The sequence below is a fragment of the Rhamphochromis sp. 'chilingali' genome (assembly GCF_963969265.1).
Source record: "Rhamphochromis sp. 'chilingali' genome assembly, chromosome: 20".
In the NCBI taxonomy this organism is placed as follows: Eukaryota; Metazoa; Chordata; class Actinopteri; order Cichliformes; family Cichlidae; genus Rhamphochromis; species Rhamphochromis sp. 'chilingali'.
Genome location: NC_137947.1, coordinates 20284061 through 20306165, shown reverse-complemented (window position 1 = coordinate 20306165; position 22105 = coordinate 20284061). Strand labels below are relative to the sequence as shown.

At 40.9% G+C, this 22105-nt stretch overlaps 1 protein-coding gene and 2 long non-coding RNA genes across 7 annotated transcripts; 1 reads left to right on the top strand and 2 right to left on the bottom strand.

Moving 5' to 3' along the window:
* Positions 1 to 658: 658 nt before the first annotated feature.
* On the bottom strand, positions 659 to 3560 carry nkx1.2la (NK1 transcription factor related 2-like,a). Its single transcript, XM_080868899.1, has 2 exons — positions 3158 to 3560; positions 659 to 1699 (listed from the first exon to the last, which is right to left on the bottom strand). The coding sequence occupies exons 1-2, from the start codon at positions 3345 to 3347 to the stop codon at positions 1089 to 1091; spliced, it is 801 nt and encodes a 266-aa protein (XP_080725025.1). The 5' UTR covers positions 3348 to 3560; the 3' UTR covers positions 659 to 1088.
* Positions 3561 to 15251: 11691 nt separating this feature from the next.
* Positions 15252 to 18053, top strand: LOC308388053. Of its 4 annotated transcripts, XR_013970034.1 has the most exons (5): positions 15254 to 15445; positions 15553 to 15665; positions 17298 to 17415; positions 17500 to 17558; positions 17724 to 18053. It is a non-coding gene; the product is annotated as an uncharacterized lncRNA (long non-coding RNA). The 4 variants fall into 4 exon arrangements; XR_013970033.1 differs by having other exon boundaries at positions 15252 to 15445; positions 17298 to 17558; XR_013970035.1 differs by having other exon boundaries at positions 15257 to 15445; positions 17500 to 18053.
* LOC308388052 lies at positions 18051 to 21628 on the bottom strand. Of its 2 annotated transcripts, XR_013970032.1 has the most exons (3): positions 21301 to 21416; positions 20850 to 21203; positions 18051 to 18555 (listed from the first exon to the last, which is right to left on the bottom strand). It is a non-coding gene; the product is annotated as an uncharacterized lncRNA (long non-coding RNA). The 2 variants fall into 2 exon arrangements; XR_013970031.1 differs by having other exon boundaries at positions 20850 to 21628.
* Positions 21629 to 22105: the final 477 nt, after the last annotated feature.

The following is a 22105-nucleotide window of genomic DNA, read 5'->3' as shown; positions in this document are numbered from 1 at the left end:
GGGATATGTTACAACTAACCCAGACTATGGGGTTAATTGTAACATTTCACTCTTTGTGTTTGAGACCATACCATGCAATGGGTAATTGTGCTGCAGAGAAAATAGCTGCACTATTTAATAGCAGAGACATGTAAATACTTTGCATTACATTTTGAATCCACTACCTTAAAAGAGCTCCAATTTACAGACAGAAATGTCAAAAATGTTACAACTATCCCCGGTCTCCCCTATTACCAGCGAAATAGTTGCATGTTTAATCATCTGGGAATTTACCCAGATTTATTTATTTATTTATTTAGACATCTTGATTCCCCCCCCCCCCCCCCCCCCCCCCCACACACACACACACACACACACACACACACACACAATGTTCAGCAAAAAGGCACGTCGATGATCAATAACAATCAATAATATCTGGAGACATTGTTAGTATGTGTATCTTGCCTGATCCTGGTGAGATTCCTAGTGATTTTTTTAACATAGGACAGCCCGTTTTTTAGGTGCATGTAGTTCATATTTAAATCATTAGTCATTTATTAATGAACTCTTAGTACAATCACTGTTTTGACTCATCAGGCGCTTAAAATTGGAAAGGTCTTAGTGAATATTCTGCAAATGTACTCTCATTTTAATGCTGATACAAGATACACACATACACGTTTCATGTTTTTTATTATCATAAGTTACACTGATAATTTTGTATAAATGGCAAGAGAAAAACATGTACATTCACTTGGGAGGTAGAAACAGTTTACCAATATGCCACAGGTTCAGGTGTAACACAATATGCTGATACAGAATATGAGCTGTCAAATCAACTGTTGAAGGGTGTGTCGGCAGATCCAGTCACAAGCTATTAGTGCAGAACTAAGAAACACTTAAATAATTGCTTAAATTATGGTTGAGCTCACAAGTTATGGGTCACTTATTTTGGAAATATGGCCTTTTATAGGGCATTGATAATTTTAAACTCTCATCGTGGTGAGTCAGTTTGACAACGTGAGCATTTATTTTGTCCCAAAGTGTTACAAAAATTCACTTTTCTCTGAGTATAACCAGCTTCAACATATCAGTCTTGGTTTGTTTTATAAATGTGGATTAAAGTAAGACGGCTGGACGAATCCGCTGGACATGAAGGGATGCAGGAGCCCTCCAGTGGTTGAAAGCGGAACACCACCCGCTGCGTGGAAGATCACATTTCCAGAGGTGAAGTTGGAGAAAGTTTGATGGAAGCTGGCAGAGCTCGACCCACACGTGGCTGGGTTCGGACTAACATTAATAAGGGAGTTAGAGCCGGGCTGCAAGGTGCTGTCCGCCCCGGGGTTCTGCTTTTTCCACTTGGTCCTCCGGTTCTGGAACCAGATTTTCACCTGGGTTTCGGTTAGACTTAGTGACAAGGCCAGGTTTAGTCTCTCGCACACAGACAAGTACCGAGTTGCGCGGAACTTGTTTTCCAGGGCCACAAGCTGTTCGTAAGTGAACGCTGTTCTGGCTCGCCGTGGTTTGGCACAGGCCTGGTCCGGGCGCCGGCGCTTGTGCGTTGACTGGTCCTGCAAGGTGACCGCTGACTCCCCGTCTCCACTGTCCTGTTGCCCGGTCAGACAGGGCTCCGTGTCCGCAGGTGGGGAGAGAAGATTGGGGTCTACAACAACTTCGGGGTGCCTGGAGAGTGCAGATTGTTCATCTCTTGCATCTTCTGTGGTAAAAAAAGAAAAAGAAAAGTCAGTTCTCATCCTGAAAGTCGCAGCAGCAAACCCAGTGGAGAATTGCCCAATTTAAATATTATTTATTTTCCTCTAAAATTGAGTTGAGCTGCAGTTGTGAGGTGTTAGTTGACAAAGTATGAGAAGAAACCGGAGTTTTCCTTGCTCGGGCAAAATTAGGTGACAAATTTTTGAGGTGATTCGCAAGACTGAGCTGTGTTTTTAAAGAGGTTCTTTATTTGATTTTAGAGGAAAACGGTGACATTTAAGTGAGTCTGTTATTTAAACAATTGGGACCAAACGCCAAGGAGTGAATTTAACTCCGTGGTGCTGAAGGACAGTTCCTGGCAGGACAGACATCACTTGTAACCTGATTAGGAAATGTGTGTTCCTTGTGGAGTGTTTTTCCTCTTTGTTCCGTGTGAACTGCAGTTTACCAAACATAGAAGGCCTAGGAGTTGACATCTGTAAAGCGTTTGATTAGGATCCTGGGGTCGCTGGAGCGGAACAAAGCATAGATTCTGAGGAGAGGAAGATTTGGTCACTAATCCTTAAATAATTTATAAACCACACAGAGCCTCAAATGTCATGTTGCGGAAAGAAATCCCGTCTAAATCCAGCTTCGCCACCTCAGCCATGACGTGCTAATGGAGTTTCATATTTGCGGGTGGATCGATAAATGTCATCTATTTAAAGGGAAGTTTTAATCGAACGATATTTAGGATCAGACATGGATGGGGTGTGAAGTTTGTACCTGCAAGGTGCTGGAGGGAGATATGCAGGATGCAGTAATGGGATATCGATCAAAGCGCGCAGAGGCATCCTCAATGGGACGATTTAAACAATTATCTAGCCTGCCTGTCCCAATGCCAATCACATACTGGGGCTCTGGGAGCAAGCCTTTGTGGCTTCCTTGAAAGGAAACGCAGCCTTGGAAATTAAGGGAAGGTCATACAGAGATGACAATAAATCTGAGAGATAGCGCCTCACTTTCTGCTATTTGGTCTCGGCTTGGAGAAAATAAAACTTTTCAAGTATTTCAAATATTTAACTTTTTTTATACGTCCTCATGTTACAGTGTTCAGACGTCTCATTTAGGCATTCAGTTATAAATATGCACAAGATATGCCTGTGTGTTTTTAAGGTAATTTACAGATCCAGGCACACAAACAATAATATATAGGGGTGGGATTTAATAAGTTTTCTTCGTCCCACTCCTTTTTCAGGCAAGTTTTGTTTTTTGTTTTGTGTATTTTATGTTCAATATAGGTATTTGTTGTGCCTGAAAATGAATAATAAAATATATATATATATATATATATATATATATATATATATATATATATATATATATATATATATATATATATATATATATATATATAATGAAAAGATTAGAGCCAAGCTATGAGGTGTGTTTTAAAATAATAAAATTGAGGCGTTTTCTCTACCTGCTTCTGTGCGCTCGAGTCTGGAGTCTCCACCTGCAGTGCTGTCCGACTCCAAAGTTGTTCTCTCCGCGTTTGGCGCAGGTAATAACTTCTCCTTGATGATGGAAAGTTCGTTTACCTTCTTACTGTTGAATTTGTTCGGATCCAATATGTCAACTATAGAAAAGGAAATCTTATGACTGGACGTCATTGTCACTTCTTCAGCTGAGGCATCCTTTACGCAGAAAGACTCTTGGAGATAGATGTGCTGATGTGCTCGATTACGCGCCCGGAGAGAAACTTCTCATAGCTTAGTCTGCTCCTTGTTTTCAAACTTCATCAGACCGGGTTCTGTGGCGGTGATCACCTCCTAGTGTTGTGTTCACTCCTCTGCTTCAGTCTGTCAGTCTCGCAGCGTGACCGGAGCGCAGTCTTTAAAGCGTCTATCCCCCCACCCGTCTCCAAACCAGACACGTGACACAAACACTATTAGCGTTTCACACGACCCCCTAATGGGCTCAAAGTATTCGCCGATAATCACCCATATCATTAAATTCCGCAATTCGCGACCTGAAAGTAAATTGTGCACAGATGGCAGTTGATCCATATCAGAGATCGCCCCGTCTCCCCAAATTGGACCCTCTCTCTCTCCCTTTTTTTGTAGACATCACTAGGACGGAGACTTTCGTATATCTTTTAGCAGAAATCAGGGGTTTTCAGAGTCTCCCTGTAAACAGATAGCTGTTTATTTGCTGCCACTGAAATTGTAGGCTTGTAAAGTAACCAGATTATATTTAGATGTTGACTAAATATTTAGGAGTACACTGATAATGATTATTTACAAGTATTGTGACAATATTGTCACTTCTAACACATTAGATTTGGCTTAAAATATTGCAAAAAGAAAAAAGAAAAAAGCATCTCTGATGGCAGTTTAAACCCTTCCCTCCAGAATGTTTGCCTATTTATAATGGCAGCCTTCTGATATAACTCTTTTATCTTATCTATCACGAAATTAGTCTTAATAGCCTTAGTCTCAGTGTTTTTAAGAGCCATGGACTGCAAGAAATGTATACATTTTAAGGATAGAAGATAAAGCCTCAAATGACTAGGTCTGTTCTTTATTGATAATTGAAGATGTAAAATTTACACGCATACTAGAGGAAATTAAACAAAGACATGGGAATTCATGAGGATTCACTAATCTATATGCTACATTCAAAGCTAAATTGCAGGCACGGTATAAATGCAGCTGATTGTTTTCTCACCTCATGCAATCAATTTATATTCACAGTCAATCGGATCCATAGTGCTTGCAATTAGTATTCAATAAAAAGTGACATGAGATTGTTTGGAGCTTCATGCCTGCTGATGGCTAAAATGGTGAAACCAGCACTGGATCAATATTCTCAGCAGGTGTCCAATAGAGATAAAACCTGATGGGTAACAGGCAGTTATTTTGGATACTGGGAAGCTAAACTAGTAAGTGAAACTGCACAGATCGTCTTGCTACAAACTTCTTTTAATCTTAGAATGATCTAAATTATTCTTAATACTTTATTTTGAGTTAATCCCCGCTCTTTTTCATGTTTTACTAGAAATAGACTTAAGAGTCATTGCCAAAATGTACTTGTGTAATAAAATTGTAATGTAAATTTTACTATCTAAGCCTGTGAGGTCCTTATGTTGTGAGTATGAGACAGAAGGCAGACAAGCAATATCTCTGTAATACAGGCTACCAGTGCTGTAATGATTGTTAATGTCTTTGTTCTTTATTCTTTTGCAAAGTACCTCTTAACATTGGTTTTGAAAGGTGCCATATAATTAAAAAAATTACTTACTTTCTTGCTCATGGGGGATCTACACGTGTTTGCACACTGTTAAAGGCCCCCCTACACAGTTTCCTGTGTTACTTACACAGGTCAAGATGATTACTGTGTTACATGGGAGTTTTATTACTTTCCAGTCATAGCCTTCTGGACTGGCACAGTCTGTAGTTACATAGTCAAACATTTGTTGAAGCCACCACTACAGGGTGTCCGCATGTCAGCATTTACATGTGTATGGCACCTTGCACGGCCATTACTGTAGTCCCTCCATATGAATAGAGCCCAGTGCACATTGGAGGTTTACAACTTCCTACGTGAAAGCCCAGTGGCTGGACATCTGTTTGAGTGGGACAAAAGGGACGAGCCTCGAGGACAAAGAGGCCCTCAGGTAGACTTCAGTGAGCGGGAACAGCAGCTGGTTCAGCTCCGAGTCTGTACGGGCCAGAAGGAGACTTCAAAGAGGAGGAGAATTCCTTGTCGAACACAGTGGGGAGCCAAAGAGACACACTTCCAGCCAAGACCCCCCTCCAGGGTCAGTAAAGTCGTCACTTCACAGGGAGGCTGCCCCCAGTCTGCTAAACATCAGATAATTTGTCTTAATGGCAGGAGCAACATTATGAGCTCCAGTTCTACTCACACACTGTAGTGTCTTTTGTTTTCTCAAAAGTCCACAGTCTCCCCAAATCTCCTGTAAAGTGGGACTCAAACAAAGGCTCAGCAAGTGTCTGGTTAACCTTTAAGGGCCCAGTATATCCTCTGTACCAGCTGCCAAAACTTTTCAAGACATATTACTGAAGAATATAGTCATGGGCTTTTATGCTTTAGCACTCATGTTAATGTTGAGGGAGACAGTGGAAAGATGACAGGAAAAGAGTGTGGAAGAGTAAATGAGAACGATCAGAAAAAAAAAAGAAATTAAAAAAAAGAAAGGAAACTAACACATGTGAAATTAAGAACATGAAAATTTGATTTGATATCGCCTCTGTCAGTGCGCCCCAGGGCAGCTGTGGCTACAATGTAGCTTGCCATCGCCACTGTGTGAATGTGTGTGTGAATGGGTGGATGACTGAATGTAGTGTAAAGCGCTTTGGGGTCCTTAAGGACTAGAAAAGCGCTATACAAACGCAGGCCATTTTACCATTTTAAATATAATATTGTTAGGAGTTTTTGTTACCATTCTTATGTTGACATTTAGCAAAATTCTACATTGTGCTTCTAAGTGCAGCTTCAAAAAGCTGTTAGCATAGAAACAGCAAAGAAAAGAGGTTGAATGCTCTTCTTCGTTGCTTCATTCCAGTGTTTCTGACATATAACCTTTCAGTTATATTTGTAACTTACTTTTGATGTTGAGCTTGTTTTTCCCACATCATGTAGGCCTTTTCTGAACTGAAATATTAAAGAGGATTCTTTCAAATCAAAATTAATGGAATTTCACATTTTATGAATGTTAACACAAAGGCTTTTCAGTAACTCTGTTCAACATTTTAGTGTAAAAAAGCACTCACCTTCTCAGGAGCTACTTAGTAAAGTTGAGTGCAATCACCATTTATATAAGATTTTTGAGTAAATCAAGTTTTTATAGTGCGCAGTGTTTCACTGAAATAACAACAATGACTCAGGGGAACTTAAAAAAAAAGTCTAATTTGATCCTTTAAAACCAACATAGTAGAGTGAAGTTTCATTGTTTTGGTTCTAAACTAAACTAAACTGACCAAACTGGCAGTTTTGTCTCTTAAATTAAGCACCCGATGGTCTGACAGTTTTATAAATAACAAAAAGTGTAAGAAGTCAACAGCTCTGAAACATAAAGAAAACCTGCCTGCTGTCAATCAATTTTTGAGTGCATTTAACATGCACATTAGTAGTTTTAATCATTTTTCTGGAGTTATCTCAACGCATTCTCTGTGTTGCAGGTCATTGGCACTGATGTGTGCCAGCGTAGCTCAATACAGTATAATATTCCTAAATGGGCATAAAACTTTTTCACCTTTTTTTGCCAGCTCTTCTGTGTTTACCAAATGCCTGTGGATGCTACAACCAGCCAGGCCTTCTTTCAGTTAGCCCTCTGTGTTTGTGTGACTCTCTGACAACAAGGTCAGTGGCATTGCCCAGTAATTGTCCTAACGGCCTGTATACCTGTTGGGTGGAGGCGAGTAATGAGAGTTTTTCATTACAGGCGGGACGGGTGAGTGCGCCTGGCAGATGCTGACAGGCAGCAGATGTGTAAAGTTGGGGGTGATTTGTAAAGGGGTCAACTGCCTCGCAGAGGAGATGGAGGGCGATGTGGGATGGGGGTAAATTATGCTGAGGGACACTGTCAGTCATACCACACTACTGTCACAACAAGGTAAAGGTCGGTTCATACATTGGTGTTGTCAGCTAGCGTCACAGGATAGTGTAGTCGGGTCAGGAAAGTGTGCAAACTTTGTACCAAATAATGACTGGAGGGTGGAGTTGAAAGGGTAGCCATTTTACCCAAGACTTGTTTTATCCACAGTCATGGAAAAACTGCCCTGAGTTAGATTTATGTGTGTTTTCTATTAGGTAGTTTTTGTGGTTTTTTTGGATGCACAAAGCTAAACGGGCCTGTTTCTGTTTGAATACCCAGTGTCTGAATCATGTACCTACGCTACAAGCATCTGGTGTACTACAATGGTCAGAGACTGAGCATGCAAAGCTGTAGCTTACCTTGAATGGATGGAGACAGATCACCATCGCCAGCCAACAGGGGACTGAGAGACACTGAGAGCATTACGGTCCTCACCATATCTGTGGCCCTTTTGTGTTTTTAGTTTTCCCTTTCCTCCTGTCTTCCATGTTTCTCTGCCTCTTTCTTCAACTTTAGTGTTAGTCCTAATGTTGCAGGTTAGTTATTTGTCTTTTGGTTACTTCTTATTTTACTTTGAAACGTTAGTTTTCACATGTGTCTTGTGATTTTACTTCCTCTGTTTGTTCCTTCTCTTGCTTTTATTCTTTTCTGCCCTACCTCGCTTGTTTCCACTTATGCCTTCTTCCCACCTGTGTCTCACTTACCAGTCAACCGCCTGTGCATATACACATAGTCTTGCATTTCCCTCTGTTTATCATCATATTAACCCTGTGCCTGCTCTCTTTGTTTGCTTTTTTATTTCTGCTGTCACTTTTGCTACAGAATGTGATGAGCAGCCTGTTTTTAAACTGTGTGAGGACACTGGAGCAACCAGAGGAAACCCACAAAGGCACAAAGACATCCACACACAAAGAGCGCGTCCAACCTAGAGATTGCAACCATGGACATTGTAAAACATGTGTTTTCCTGTTTTTTTTTCCTGTCTTATTTGCTCTGTACAGTGTCCTTGGGTGTTTTGAAAAGCACTTTTAATTGAAAATGTATTATTTTTTATTATTATTATAACTCTTAGATCTGCGAAGCCAATGTGGAAGTACCCTGAAGTGGCATTCTCTTTAAATGTCAGCAGGGGGCGGCTTCTCTAGTTGAAGAAAGTCTACCTGTTCTACTGAACTTAAAACACTTTCCTGGTGAGTTCGTGCACTCATGTTGAATAAAACATGAAGTTTTGTAAATTATGGTCATTATTTGAGGATTACAGACACTATGCTCACTTACAGACACCTTGTCAACAGCAAGTCGTTAGCCAGTGAGCATGGGGTGTTCCCAGTTTTGTGTTCAGATTCACTTCTTGCTCATCATGTCAGCTTTCAAACACCAAAATGATGACAGCGGAAATGTTCAGCTGGAGGCTTCATTTCATGACTTCGCCAATGGGTGGCATCACGATGGTTACGTCGATCGAATACTTGGAACTATATTTCCTGTAAAGTAGCAGTGCTGACCACTAGTGTTAGCCTGTTCTCTTCACTGTGGAAGAATTTAATCCCACGTTTGTGTCCAGAGCTTTACAAATTGAAAAGCTTCAGGAAATGCAGAATCTAGCCCACCAATCACAGTGAAAAGCTGCAATCAGCGCATAAAAGTGCACATGCAGTGTTCGATTTGAGACAAAATGAATTTATGAGTATATCTGAATTTATCTGAACTCATCCAAGTATCTGAGGACAGATTGTAGAGAAAGGTTTGTGTCCTTTATAGGTATAAATTTATCAAAATCATGATTGTGGCTCATGAGAAAGATGAGAGCGATTAGAGCTCTTGATCTCATTTCTATTCTTTAACCTCAGTCACACGGTAACTGGATAACAGCATTAAACACTGATGTCATACTGGTAAAAACACTTAGAAATGAAATACAAACAGCAACGACTGCTTGGTGTAAATGTGTTACATAGCAGCGTTTTGTCATTTGTACAAAGCCAGGTTGGCTTAATTTATTGTCCCTGCTGGACTATAGATTATATGGAGTGCAAATTAGTCTACATAGGTATTTTGGCCAGCATCTCTTGTCCACACAAAAAATGCAATTGCAGTCTAGGGAGGTGAATGTCGTGGTGAGCAGAGGAGAGTGTGCACAATTAGAAAGACCAAGAGGATACAGGCAGAAAGAGCTGCAGCTGCCTGTTTTCCACAAGGCTGAGGCCTGCTAGTAATGGCTCTGGCATCTGCACAGAGCGCACTGTCACTCAACACAAGCATTGATTAGCCATTGTTCTGAGAAGGTCACATCATAATTCATTAACAATAATTAGTCCCGCAGTGCCACCTGCACTCCTTCTCTCGATTGCCCTGTTAAATTACGAGCAACCATCACGGTTCACGCGTGGAACAATGAAGATATATCTGCAACGTAAAGGCAAGAGCTATTAGTTACATTATTTAAATGGACCCGTTTAAACCTGGGAAGCTGTCTTTATGAAGGGCAATTAGGCACTAACCATAATTGATAATTCACGCTAATTACAATTAGGAAATATAAATAGTGGGTGTAGGATTAATCATCATTGCAGTTAAGCAGGGAGCAGCCACGGTGCAGGGCGCGTAGGTGTGATGGAAGGCGGTGGATTACACTCCATTCATCTCCATCTAGGGCAGAAACAGATTGTGTTTGTCCCTTTATATTTTTCCATTGACCATTATCTCTGTTTTGTTTCTGTGCCCTTGCTAAATAGTTCATGAGGTCGTGAATTTGTGAGACTGTAGTTAGTGAACTGCAGAATGAGCGCAGTGGCTGTGTAATGGCAGATGTGATTGGAAGGACTGGTGTCGTGCCATGCCCAAAATGAGTTCTCAATTTCAGCCTAGTTTTAGCATTGTGTGTTTACAGAAAATGTAAATTCTCAACAGGCATTTCCCTCAATAACTCAAAAATGGAGTTGGCCATTGCTTGGGTTCCTTTATGAAGCCACTCGTGTTGTATTTGCAACAAACCAGGTCACTTCCTAGATTACATTTTCTTCAAATCCTCTAGTCAAATAAAGCTTTCCCAAGGTCACCTCATCTGACCTTTGAGCTTGATTCCTCAGCTGCAGTGATGAAGATGCAAGTTGTAAGCCACATTAACATAAACAGCTCTTGACCACAAACTCATAACACAGTTAGATCAAATCTATTTCCCCTTGTTAAGAAATTCAGGCTCTTGTCTTATTGATGTGCACTGGTAAGCTTAAACTACACTGCAATCTGTGAGTAGAGAAAACACTGGTTTGAAGATGGCAGCTTGTGTTTTGCAAATTAAACAACACTGATAATGCAGCGTACTCTTTGCCTTTGTCTTTGGTCTGAGAAGGCACAACAGTCTGATTTAAATACAAATACCAAGCTGTCTTAGCTGAGCAAACAAACGAACAGCAACTGGCCTCTCTGGTAGGTATGTAGGCATGTTGACTCAGATGTGCCCCCATTAGACTTTATTGCCTTATTCACAAGGGATTTGAATTAATCATTGGCGTTTGTATGTGTGTGAGAGAGAAAGAGAGAGAGAGGGGGAAAGAAAAGAGGAAGACGCTGCTTTATTCCGTGCAATTATATGCAGAATTTAGCCCGCTTCATGCATATGGACTACACAACGATGGGGGGGTTCTTTTGGTAAGTGATTTATGATAATGAAGAGCAAATTCTACATTGTAATCGTCTGCCATCTTTCATCTGTCCTGAGGTCAGAGATACTTTCCAATCAAGGTGTCTCTGTTATATATTAACAGTCTTTCTGAAGTGTTCTCTGATTTTTTTTTTTTTTTTTTTTTTTTTGACTGAACCGAGTGGAAAAAACTTGCATTTGGCCCTTATTTTTATAAAGAAATGTTCTGTTCAAAATCTTGCACAAAATAAGAATTCTTTTTTTTAGATCCACGGTCTTCAAATGGGGCCCCACATCGTGAGGCCCCCACTGTCGCTAGCAGCCGGTGGTAATTGCTACAGTGAGAGCTGGATCAGTGGAGCCGCTCTAATCAATAAAGTCTTCATCAACCATTTCCCCTGATGATTCTCCCTCATTTCTCCCTTAATTGTTCTTTTTCATCAAACAAGGTCTGTGCCGTGAGCATGTGTGTGCGTCTTTGTACGTTTGTGTGCTCCCAGGAGTTTGTGCTGCGGTCTTCCCTCTCAATGGACTGTGGCTAACAGATTGCTAATGGAAGCTGAGCTGCAAACAGCAAAGGGAACCTTTGCCTCTCATAACTAGACTGTGACCTCCATGGGAGGAGGATTAGTGTTGATCCAGCTTCCCTAGAGCAGCTTCACTGCTGACACTGAGCATGACCAATGACTCATACAAGGCCTTAAAAGTTTTGTGTTATATTTTAGCCATTCACATTAAACTCAAAGGTAGCCCTGATATATCTCGGATTTATTATAAGCCCATAAATGTAGTAATAAACTGCAGTCATAGGGTTTAATTAATGCTCTGGCACATATGAAATAGCAGTTAAGGACTGATTCCTACCTGCTAGAATGGATCTATTTACCCAGTGTGCATTTTACATAACCCTGATAATATACAGGAAAATACTTTACTGTATGCTTTCATTTTCAGTGTAGAATTACGGAGACTTCTAGATTTATTTTTCCACTTTAAGATACAAGCCTCTAATATCTCTGCTGCCAAATAACTGAAACAATCAATACTGCCTTTCCTCATTATTTTTTTTTACATACTATTTCTGTAACCTACAAAGAGTTAAAGATATTATTTTTGTATTTTGTACTGACCCTTTACAGAAGCAGTTTTTTGGCATAAAAACAAACAAACGTGTTTAGAGCCATTCTTGCTCATTGCATAGTTGATGATATTTTCATAGTAGATTGTTTTTTTAAAGGATGTAAAGCAAAAATATTGTCCGCTTTTTCTGTTTAGCTTTTAAGCATCTCCTGAAGATGTTTTCTTGTTGGTTTTCATAGCTGTGCCCTGTTCTAGTGCCCTGCAACCTTCATCCTCAGACGTTTTGGCCCATGGCTGCCAAAGAATCGGAAATGATTGGGGTGTAATTGTTTTCCTTTAGCGCTTATTGCCCTTCTGTGCTAATAAAACGGTTAGGGTCCAGGGGGAGGTTTGATTCCAGTGGGAGGAGTCCCTGGCTTTCATAAAGCGTCCCCCTTGGTTGTCTGGCTCTGCAGGCTCCACTGCCCATGTGGAGCATCCTGTAGTCAAAGGGCCGAGTGCAGAAGGGGGAAATTGTAGGATATTTGTTAAAGTTAAATTGGCACTTGTGTTTTTTTAGGGCCAAAACGGTCCAAAGCAGAGACACCAAACTGCACATTGTTGATTCCCATTCCAGCAAGGTTGATGTAATAAAACCTGTAGGTGTATGAAAACAGATTAAAGAGTTTACAGATTTTCAATGCACATTAAGAACTCTTCACTAAATACTTTAAATTATTTTGTGACTCACCAATAAATCTGGTCAGCTGATCAGAGTATTGTCTGTCAGAGGTGCAGTGGGTCATTAATTGTTCTTAATAAGATATGACTGGACAGTCCATGAAATTAAAACGAGTTGACTTCACTTTAACCCGATTGATTTCAAGAGCCACTTGCCAGATTTCTTTTTAAAGTCTTTGTATAAGCTCAGTATCATTAACTTCACAGTTTTCTATTTCAAACTTGGAGCAAACCACCAAGTGAGAAAGATATACTTAATCATGATTCAATATTTTCTGAAATCCATTTCCTATTTTGCAGAATCAGAATCTGAAACATTTAAAGCATCAAAGTATTTTATTTATGCTTCAAAATTAAGGGAATAATTGTGGCATTGCCCATAAAATATAATTCATTTCAATTTTTAAAAATCGCTGAGCTAGAGTAACTTTCTGCACATTAATGCTTTTTGACATAAAACAGCAAATTTTGCCATTAGAGCTCTTGTACTGATGCAATTAATGCTGCGTTGGCACGCCATCAAAACAGTAAATATGTTCTAGATGAATCTGTCCTATATTAAGATTTATGAAACCTTTAGGGTTGTTGACTTACAAGACTTGAGAAAATTAGGTTTGAGTTGTCTAACAGCCGGGCCACTCATCTCTTCAGTAAACTGCCATATATCGTGCCGCTGTGGGTTTTATCGACATATTCCATTTCTGAAGTCTTTACCTTTTATGACCATTTTCATAAATTTTGCCCGGGACAATCTCAGTTCTCTGTGGGGTGATAGAAAGATCATGTAGTTTGATGCTTCAGCACCCTCTCACATGCACATTTGTACACACACAGAAACACACACACACGTATATATTTATACTATGAGCTGTGTGGCTCACTCTCTTTCCTCTTTCTGTCTCCTGATCAGAGATGGCCCCTCCCCGCTCAGTGATGAAAATGATTCAGACTCTCCCAGACGTCAAGGGAGAGGACGGAGAGTGTTGAATGAGTTTACAGATGATGAGAGTCTTAGATCGGGACAGTCTGTATTTACAGCTCAATCACTTAACAGAGCAGGCCTCTCTATTAGACCCCGATCTATCTGGCTGGGTGACAGTTAGCAGCAAATAGGGGAGTATAAGGGACAAGGAGGGCAACTGATAAGACCTCTGGGACACTGAGAGATCTCTGAGGGAATAGCTTGAATTTCCTACCAGTAATCCATTTATGTTAGTTAAGATATTGGTCAATTACAGGCCATAGTCTATAATTTAAAAGTCTAATTTAAAAGGATGGTTGCAAGTGTATGAGTTAATAAGATTGCATTTCACCATCTGTTTTCTCTTAACTTTTATTTTTGATTCCAGATTGAAAAATCTCCAAATTTTAATCCCAGTACATAACAGAATCACAAATACATCCAGCGGTCCATCTTTGGCCACTTATGGAGGGCAGCAATTATGTGAGGGCAGCAATCTAAGCAAAGACACCCAGACCCCCGTCTCCTCAGCCACGTCCCCCAGTTCATCCAGGAGGACACCAAGGCATTCCCAAACCAGCTGAGAGACATAATCTCTCCAACGCGTCCTGGGTCAGTCCCAGGGCCTTCTCTCAATAGGATATGCCCAAAACCCCTCACCTAGTAGGTGTCCTATATGCCCAAACCAACTGCTTTTTCCCACATCTTATCCAAGCCTCATAAAAATCAGTGCACTGTGGGTAAACGAAATTTAAAACACTTAAAAATAAACACAAGAGGATAATTCAATGCAGGACTGTTAACCAAAATAAACAAAAAAACTAATTTTCTTTTGCCTTTTGTCATGTGTACACAGATAATTTAGTTTTTTAAATATAACACTCAAGATTTTAAACCCAAGTATGCTGGATGTGAATGTTGTTTAGTCATAAAGTGTTTTATCCAGGCAGACCTAATACATAGAGGCAGACAAACATTCCCACTCACACTGACACCTACAGCCAATTTAGAATCACTAATGTACCAAACGTGCATGTTATTGGACTGTGGGAGGAAGCTGGAGTACTTGGAGATGCCCCAGCTGGCCAGTGGATTCAAACCACTTATTGTGACGTGGCCTGTTGGTGCAACACTTACAAACTCAAGGGGAATTTCAAAACTATCTGTTTTAAGGGGCTTTTTAAAGTCTTGTTGATATGGAAGTTAGGTGGAAAGTAGCTCCAAGTTATCTTTTAGTATATTCCAGAAATATATATTCAGTTATAGAAACTGAATATATTGAAGACATTCTAAGGTTTAAGGTTAAAGTTTGGCTCAAATTACTGGTTTAAACTCTGGAACCAGAACATATGACTTCTTACGTTGGATTATTATGGAAGAAATATAGTATCATCAGAATTCAAGTATTTTTAGACATTGAATTTATGACACGGAATTTTTATCCTCCAAATTTCCCTGCAAAAATATTCACCTGCAAAAATTCACCTGCAAAAAATTCACCTGCAAAAATTCACCTGCAAAAAATTCACCTGAAAAAAATTCACCTGCAAAAATTCACCTGAAAAAATTCACCTGAAAAAAATTCACCTGCAAAAATTCAACTGCAAAAGTGATGAACTTTAATGACCCAAGCCAGAGCAATCAGCACCAGATCGAGTCGAGTGGCTCTCAGCCAATTAAATTACGCTGTTTGATCACATGACACCGTTAGCCAGCAGTGTGTCTCCTAAAAGAGAGCTGTTTAAAGGTGAGTGATTAAGTTTTTCTCCTAAATAGAGATCATTACAGAACGCCTAGTCCTACTTAAAATCCCATTTATTATTATTATTTTTTTTATCATCTACTCGAACTAAGGAAAACGTTTGACTAACTCAAAGACAATTTCCACGCCTCCCCTGCCTGACTGCAGAGGCAGTTTTGAATTTAGGAGCGCCAAGATGGCAGCGGCAAACCCTGGCGGCTCTCCGGTGAGTATATATATTTTTTTATCTTCAAGTTTGTCTTTTGAAACCTTAATTTTATTTAAATCCGTTGCTCACGTATAAAGTACACAGACGGGGTCTTTGCTCAACTCGTCTGAGGCGTGTCTCACTAAGCGCTACATGCTAGCATCCTGCTAACCGAGCTACCCTTTACATGCTGTGCTTTAGAAAATAGGATACTCGTTAAAAAAAATACTCCGCAGATATTGATAGATAGACGAACACTGCAAATATAATGTTGGAAACGAGAACGGCCTTTGGTGAAGGGGTAAAATACACCATGAATAAAGCCATAGAGTGAATGGCTGCCATGGTTGCAGAACAGCCTGATTTAATGACAAGAATGGGGAAGAGTGAGGTGAAGTGAACCACAGCCACAAAACACGGTCAGACAAGGCGGCAAAAGGGCAGTGATCTGTCCGTCAGTATGAAGTTGGTGTGTGCTTTGGTGAACAAAAACTCCAGACTGGTAGCAGGAAGATGGGAGACTCGTGTTTCACTGGAATAGTGGTGAATTAAAACATCCTTTGTTGGGGACATTTCGGTGTAAATGCATCCATACAGGCAAGACAGAGGCAGACTAGACAGTGAAGAAAACAAGGCAAACATTAGAAATATAAAAACGGAAATATAGGATGAGTCGGGGATAAGTTCCTGCCCCAAGTGGAGGAGTTCAAGTGTCTTGTTCGCGAGTGATGGGAGAAGGGAGCCGGAGATCGACAGACGGATTGGGGCTGCAGCTGCAGTAATGCGGACGCTGCACCGGTCCGTCGTGGTGAAGAGGGAGCTGAGTGTAAAAGCGAAGCTCTCAATTTACCGGTCGATCTACGTCCCTACCCTCACCTATGGCCACGAGCTGTGGGTAGTGACCGAAAGAACGAGATCGCGGATACAAGCGGCAGAAATGAGCTTCCTCCGAAGGGTGGCTGGCCTCTCCCTTAGAGATAGGGTGAGAAGGTCGGCCATCCGGGAGGGGCTCAGAGTAGAGCAGCTGCTGCTCCACATCGAAAGGAGCCAGCTGAGGTGGTTCGGGCATCTGACAAGGATGCCCCCTGGGCGCCTCCTGGGTGAGGTGTTCCAGGCATGTCCCACCGGGAGGAGGCCCCGGGGCAGACCCAGGACACGCTGGAGAGATTATATCTCTCGGCTGGCCTGGGAACGCCTTGGTATTCCCCCGGATAAGCTGGAGGAGGTGGCTGGGGAGAGGGAGGTCTGGGCCTCTTTGCTTAGGCTGCTGCCCCCGCGACCCGGCCTCGGATAAAGATGGATGGATGGAAATATAGGATTAATATAACATACAATTAGGGAAAATGTAAGGAACACAATGTAAATGATATTGTAAAGTCATTAAAACAGCATACTCTGATTAAAAGAAACACATAATTGGGTAGGATAATAACAATAATAATGTTAAAAAACATGTACAAGATGGGTATGTATACTTGTAGCCAGAATACTATAAAGTTGTAGCATGCCAGACCATCTTGATTGAATGTAACTTCGCTCCACACAAGTTTTATGGTAGACATATTCATATTGGTATCTAATAAATGATTAATTCTTAGATTTTATCGAACGTTAATTTATAAATTGTTTGTCTTTATGTGTTTGTTTCAGATTATGCAAGATGAAATTATTCAGTCAGCAAGACACTTGCTGCAGTTGCTGACATCATCCAACTGAACTGCTGCTGTGATGAATCAGAATACAAGATTTACTTTAGCAAGACTTATGAGTTAATGCTACATTTAACTAAATTGTTATATATTTTTGTGTCCAATATTGTCTCCATATGATTGTTTTTTGCAACATCTTGCAGAGAACAGAGTCAAGGTACCAGCTTGGGCAACCCTAAAAGACCATCTGTTCAATGACCAGGTGAAAAAGTCATAAACTAAACACTCTGCATGAGCATGGAATTTAGGATGCAACTTTATATCTTACCTGCTCTACACTCAGGGCTTGAATTACAACAACAGTCAATCACATAAAAAAATATACTTTTGGTAGTTCTGTGTCTCTGTCTCTCTCCTCCAAACCCAGATGGCTGCTGGTACTGAACCGGGTTCTGGTTCTGCTGGAGGTTTCTTCTTGTTAAAGGGGAGTTTTTCCACTGCACTGTCACTTCATGCTGCTCAGTGTGAGGGATTGTTGAGGTTGAGTCCATATGTCCTGCGAACAACTGCTGGGCAATGACACCATGCAATCTTCTGGGATTCCTTGGATAGAAAACCTGTGAACTGCACTTGTCCTTGGTCTTCACAGCTCACCTTTTTACTGTTTGAATCAAAATGCTCCAGTGACATGGATTCTACATTGTAACTGATGTGATGTTCTATAAAGTGGTTTTAATAAAAAAAAAGGCAAAAATTAGTTTGTTTCTTTATTCAATTTTTGAACAGTGATACTCATTCAGTAAATGCAAATTATTTACATGGCAGTGCACTATAGGCATAAATCTAGACCCCTAGATAAAACATGATGGCATTATAGCAGTGACAACTCCTCCACAGTAGCAGGTGGGATTTCTTTTTTGAGGACGGCTCCTTTTACCTGTCACTACAGATGGTCTGTTTGTTTTGATCAAGAGCCTTTTTTGGGCAGCTGAAGAGGAGAAGTCTATCTTATGGCCAACCTCTGACTGTATCTTGGTCACATTACCCAGCAAAACCCAGTATGCAGGTTCACCTGTAACAGTCCTTGTGCCACAGATCAACACTGTTGCTTCTACATTAAACAGAAGAGCAGTGACGTGGGTGCAGGTCTCCGTGACTCCGGCCTTACAGCTGGAGTGGGCGGCTTCAACCTTCCCTGTGATGCTCACAATGACCCATGGCTGCAATGCTGGTTCATTCAGTCTTTGAGAGTGCAGTACCTGAAACACACACAGTTCTTGTCTTTAAATGAACTATGAGCCAAGGCTGACATAAATGTTTTATCTACTTAATCATTAATGTAACAGTGTTTAGAAAGTTAGCATATACATGTAATTTTTCATTTCTTTATGTGTCCATCTATAGAACGCTGCATGTTATATTCTAAATCTGCCTGTTCTGTCAGAAACCTGCCTGCAGAAAATGAACCTAAAGGATGTAATGCAAGGATGTAATCACTTTCAAGATGGAGAAAGCATAAAGTGACAATTATGAATCACTTAATATGATAAGGAGATTCTGCAGGTCATTAATCAATGTATAAAATTAAAATAAAATGCATTTTTAGTGACACAAGATACAAATATGGAAGCAGGATGTATAATCGCTCAGTTTGGGGAAATTGTGGGTAGCCTGCAAGAGCCTCAACTTCTCCATACCCACAATGTGCAACAAATGGGCACAGCTGATCTTCAACAGTGGAACATCGGCCAGTTACTTCCAACTTTAACGCAGCTTGTAGTCTTGGAGAGCAGCACACCAAAACTGCATGCACAACTACTGCTAACAGTGGAAACGGATTAAGAAATCCATGCAAACAGATTCATAAACCGAAAGAATATTATTTTACAGGATTAATGATCATATCAGCCGCTGGCTGATCACAAACCCTGAGGGTGTATACGAGAAGCAGAAGAAGCAGAGGGAATATCCCGTTTAAGTTTAGATAGTATTTGTAAAGATATTGACCATATCCTTTTCTGAAAGTGTGGATACAATGGATGGGGTAAGGTACTGACATGCTACAACTTTATAGTTGTTAAATTCTGGCTACAAGTATACATACCCATCTTGTACATGTTTTTTTTTTAGTTTTTTTTTATTATTAATTATTATCCTACCCAATTATGTTTCTTTTAATCAGAGTATGCTGTTTTAATGACTTTACAATATCATTTACATTTTCCCTAATTGTATGTTATATTAATCCTATATTTCCATCCATCCATCTTTATCCGAGGCCGGGTCGCGGGGGCAGCAGCCTAAGCAAAGAGGCCCAGACCTCCCTCTCCCCAGCCACCTCCTCCAGCTTATCCGGGGGAATACCAAGGCGTTCCCAGGCCAGCCGAGAGATATAATCTCTCCAGCGTGTCCTGGGTCTGCCCCGGGGCCTCCTCCCGGTGGGACATGCCTGGAACACCTCACCCAGGAGGCGCCCAGGGGGCATCCTTGTCAGATGCCCGAACCACCTCAGCTGGCTCCTTTCGATGTGGAGCAGCAGCTGCTCTACTCTGAGCCCCTCCCGGATGGCCGACCTTCTCACCCTATCTCTAAGGGAGAGGCCAGCCACCCTTCGGAGGAAGCTCATTTCTGCCGCTTGTATCCGCGATCTCGTTCTTTCGGTCACTACCCACAGCTCGTGGCCATAGGTGAGGGTAGGGACGTAGATCGACCGGTAAATTGAGAGCTTCGCTTTTACACTCAGCTCCCTCTTCACCACGACGGACCGGTGCAGCGTCCGCATTACTGCAGCTGCAGCCCCAATCCGTCTGTCGATCTCCGGCTCCCTTCTCCCATCACTCGCGAACAAGACCCCGAGATACTTGAACTCCTCCACTTGGGGCAGGAACTCATCCCCGACTCATCCTATATTTCCGTTTTTATATTTCTAATGTTTGCCTTGTTTTCTTCACTGTCTAGTCTGCCTCTGTCTTGCCTGTATGGATGCATTTACACCGAAATGTCCCCAACAAAGGATGTTTTAATTCACCACTATTCCAGTGAAACACGAGTCTCCCATCTTCCTGCTACCAGTCTGGAGTTTTTGTTCACCAAAGCACACACCAACTTCATACTGACGGACAGATCACTGCCCTTTTGCCGCCTTGTCTGACCGTGTTTTGTGGCTGTGGTTCACTTCACCTCACTCTTCCCCATTCTTGTCATTAAATCAGGCTGTTCTGCAACCATGGCAGCCATTCACTCTATGGCTTTATTCATGGTGTATTTTACCCCTTCACCAAAGGCCGTTCTCGTTTCCAACATTATATTTGCAGTGTTCGTCTATCTATCAATATCTGCGGAGTATTTTTTTTAACGAGTATCCTATTTTCTAAAGCACAGCATGTAAAGGGTAGCTCGGTTAGCAGGATGCTAGCATGTAGCGCTTAGTGAGACACGCCTCAGACGAGTTGAGCAAAGACCCCGTCTGTGTACTTTATACGTGAGCAACGGATTTAAATAAAATTAAGGTTTCAAAAGACAAACTTGACGATAAAAAAATATATATACTCACCGGAGAGCCGCCAGGGTTTGCCGCTGCCATCTTGGCGCTCCTAAATTCAAAACTGCCTCTGCAGTCAGGCAGGGGAGGCGTGGAAATTGTCTTTGAGTTAGTCAAACGTTTTCCTTAGTTCGAGTAGATGATAAAAAAAAATAATAATAATGTTAGCAGAGCTGCTCTGGGCAGCGTTATGGCACGATAATCTTAAGGGAGAATAAAAAGTCGACACACATATCTCATTCCTGACGGAGGACTCTACCACTACACTTCTCCAGTGCATTCACAGAGTCGTTGCATGGTAAGACCTGGATGGGAAGTGGGCGGAGCCTTTTACCGTCATTTTATTACGGCGCAAAGTACAAACACCTGTGGACACACAATCCAACAAATAATAAATGGGATTTTAAGTAGGACTAGGCGTTCTGTAATGATCTCTATTTAGGAGAAAAACTTAATCACTCACCTTTAAACAGCTCTCTTTTAGGAGACACACTGCTGGCTAACGGTGTCATGTGATCAAACAGCGTAATTTAATTGGCTGAGAGCCACTCGACTCGATCTGGTGCTGATTGCTCTGGCTTGGGTCATTAAAGTTCATCACTTTTGCAGTTGAATTTTTGCAGGTGAATTTTTTTCAGGTGAATTTTTGCAGGTGAATTTTTTTTCAGGTGAATTTTTTTCAGGTGAATTTTTGCAGGTGAATTTTTTGCAGGTGAATTTTTTGCAGGTGAATTTTTTTCAGGTGAATTTTTGCAGGTGAATTTTTTGCAGGTGAATTTTTGCAGGTGAATTTTTGCAGGTGAATATTTTTGCAGGGAAATTTGGAGGATAAAAATTCAGTGTCATAAATTCAATGTCTAAAAATACTTGAATTCTGATGATACTATATTTCTTCCATAGATTATGAATCAGGGTAGTATCATGCTGCCTCATTCTGTGTATTATTTAAGCTGAAATCTCAGGTCATTAGTATTACATTATTGCTTATCTCACAAGTATCAACATCAGTTTACTTCATTATAAAATACTCAAACTTAAAAAGGCATTAGAAATAATTTTACATCATTCAGATTTTAAAGATTGTGTTTCCCACCATAAGTCATTCATTTTTTTTTAAAGTACAAACACTTTATATCTTATCCTAAACTTCTGATTGCCCTTCGTAGCATTATTTGCAATATGGTCATTCAGTATGGTCATTATTTTCCTCTCAGAGAGAGGAGTGAGCTGCTGCTTAATATTTTCTCTGTCAGAAGAGGGAGCTGTGA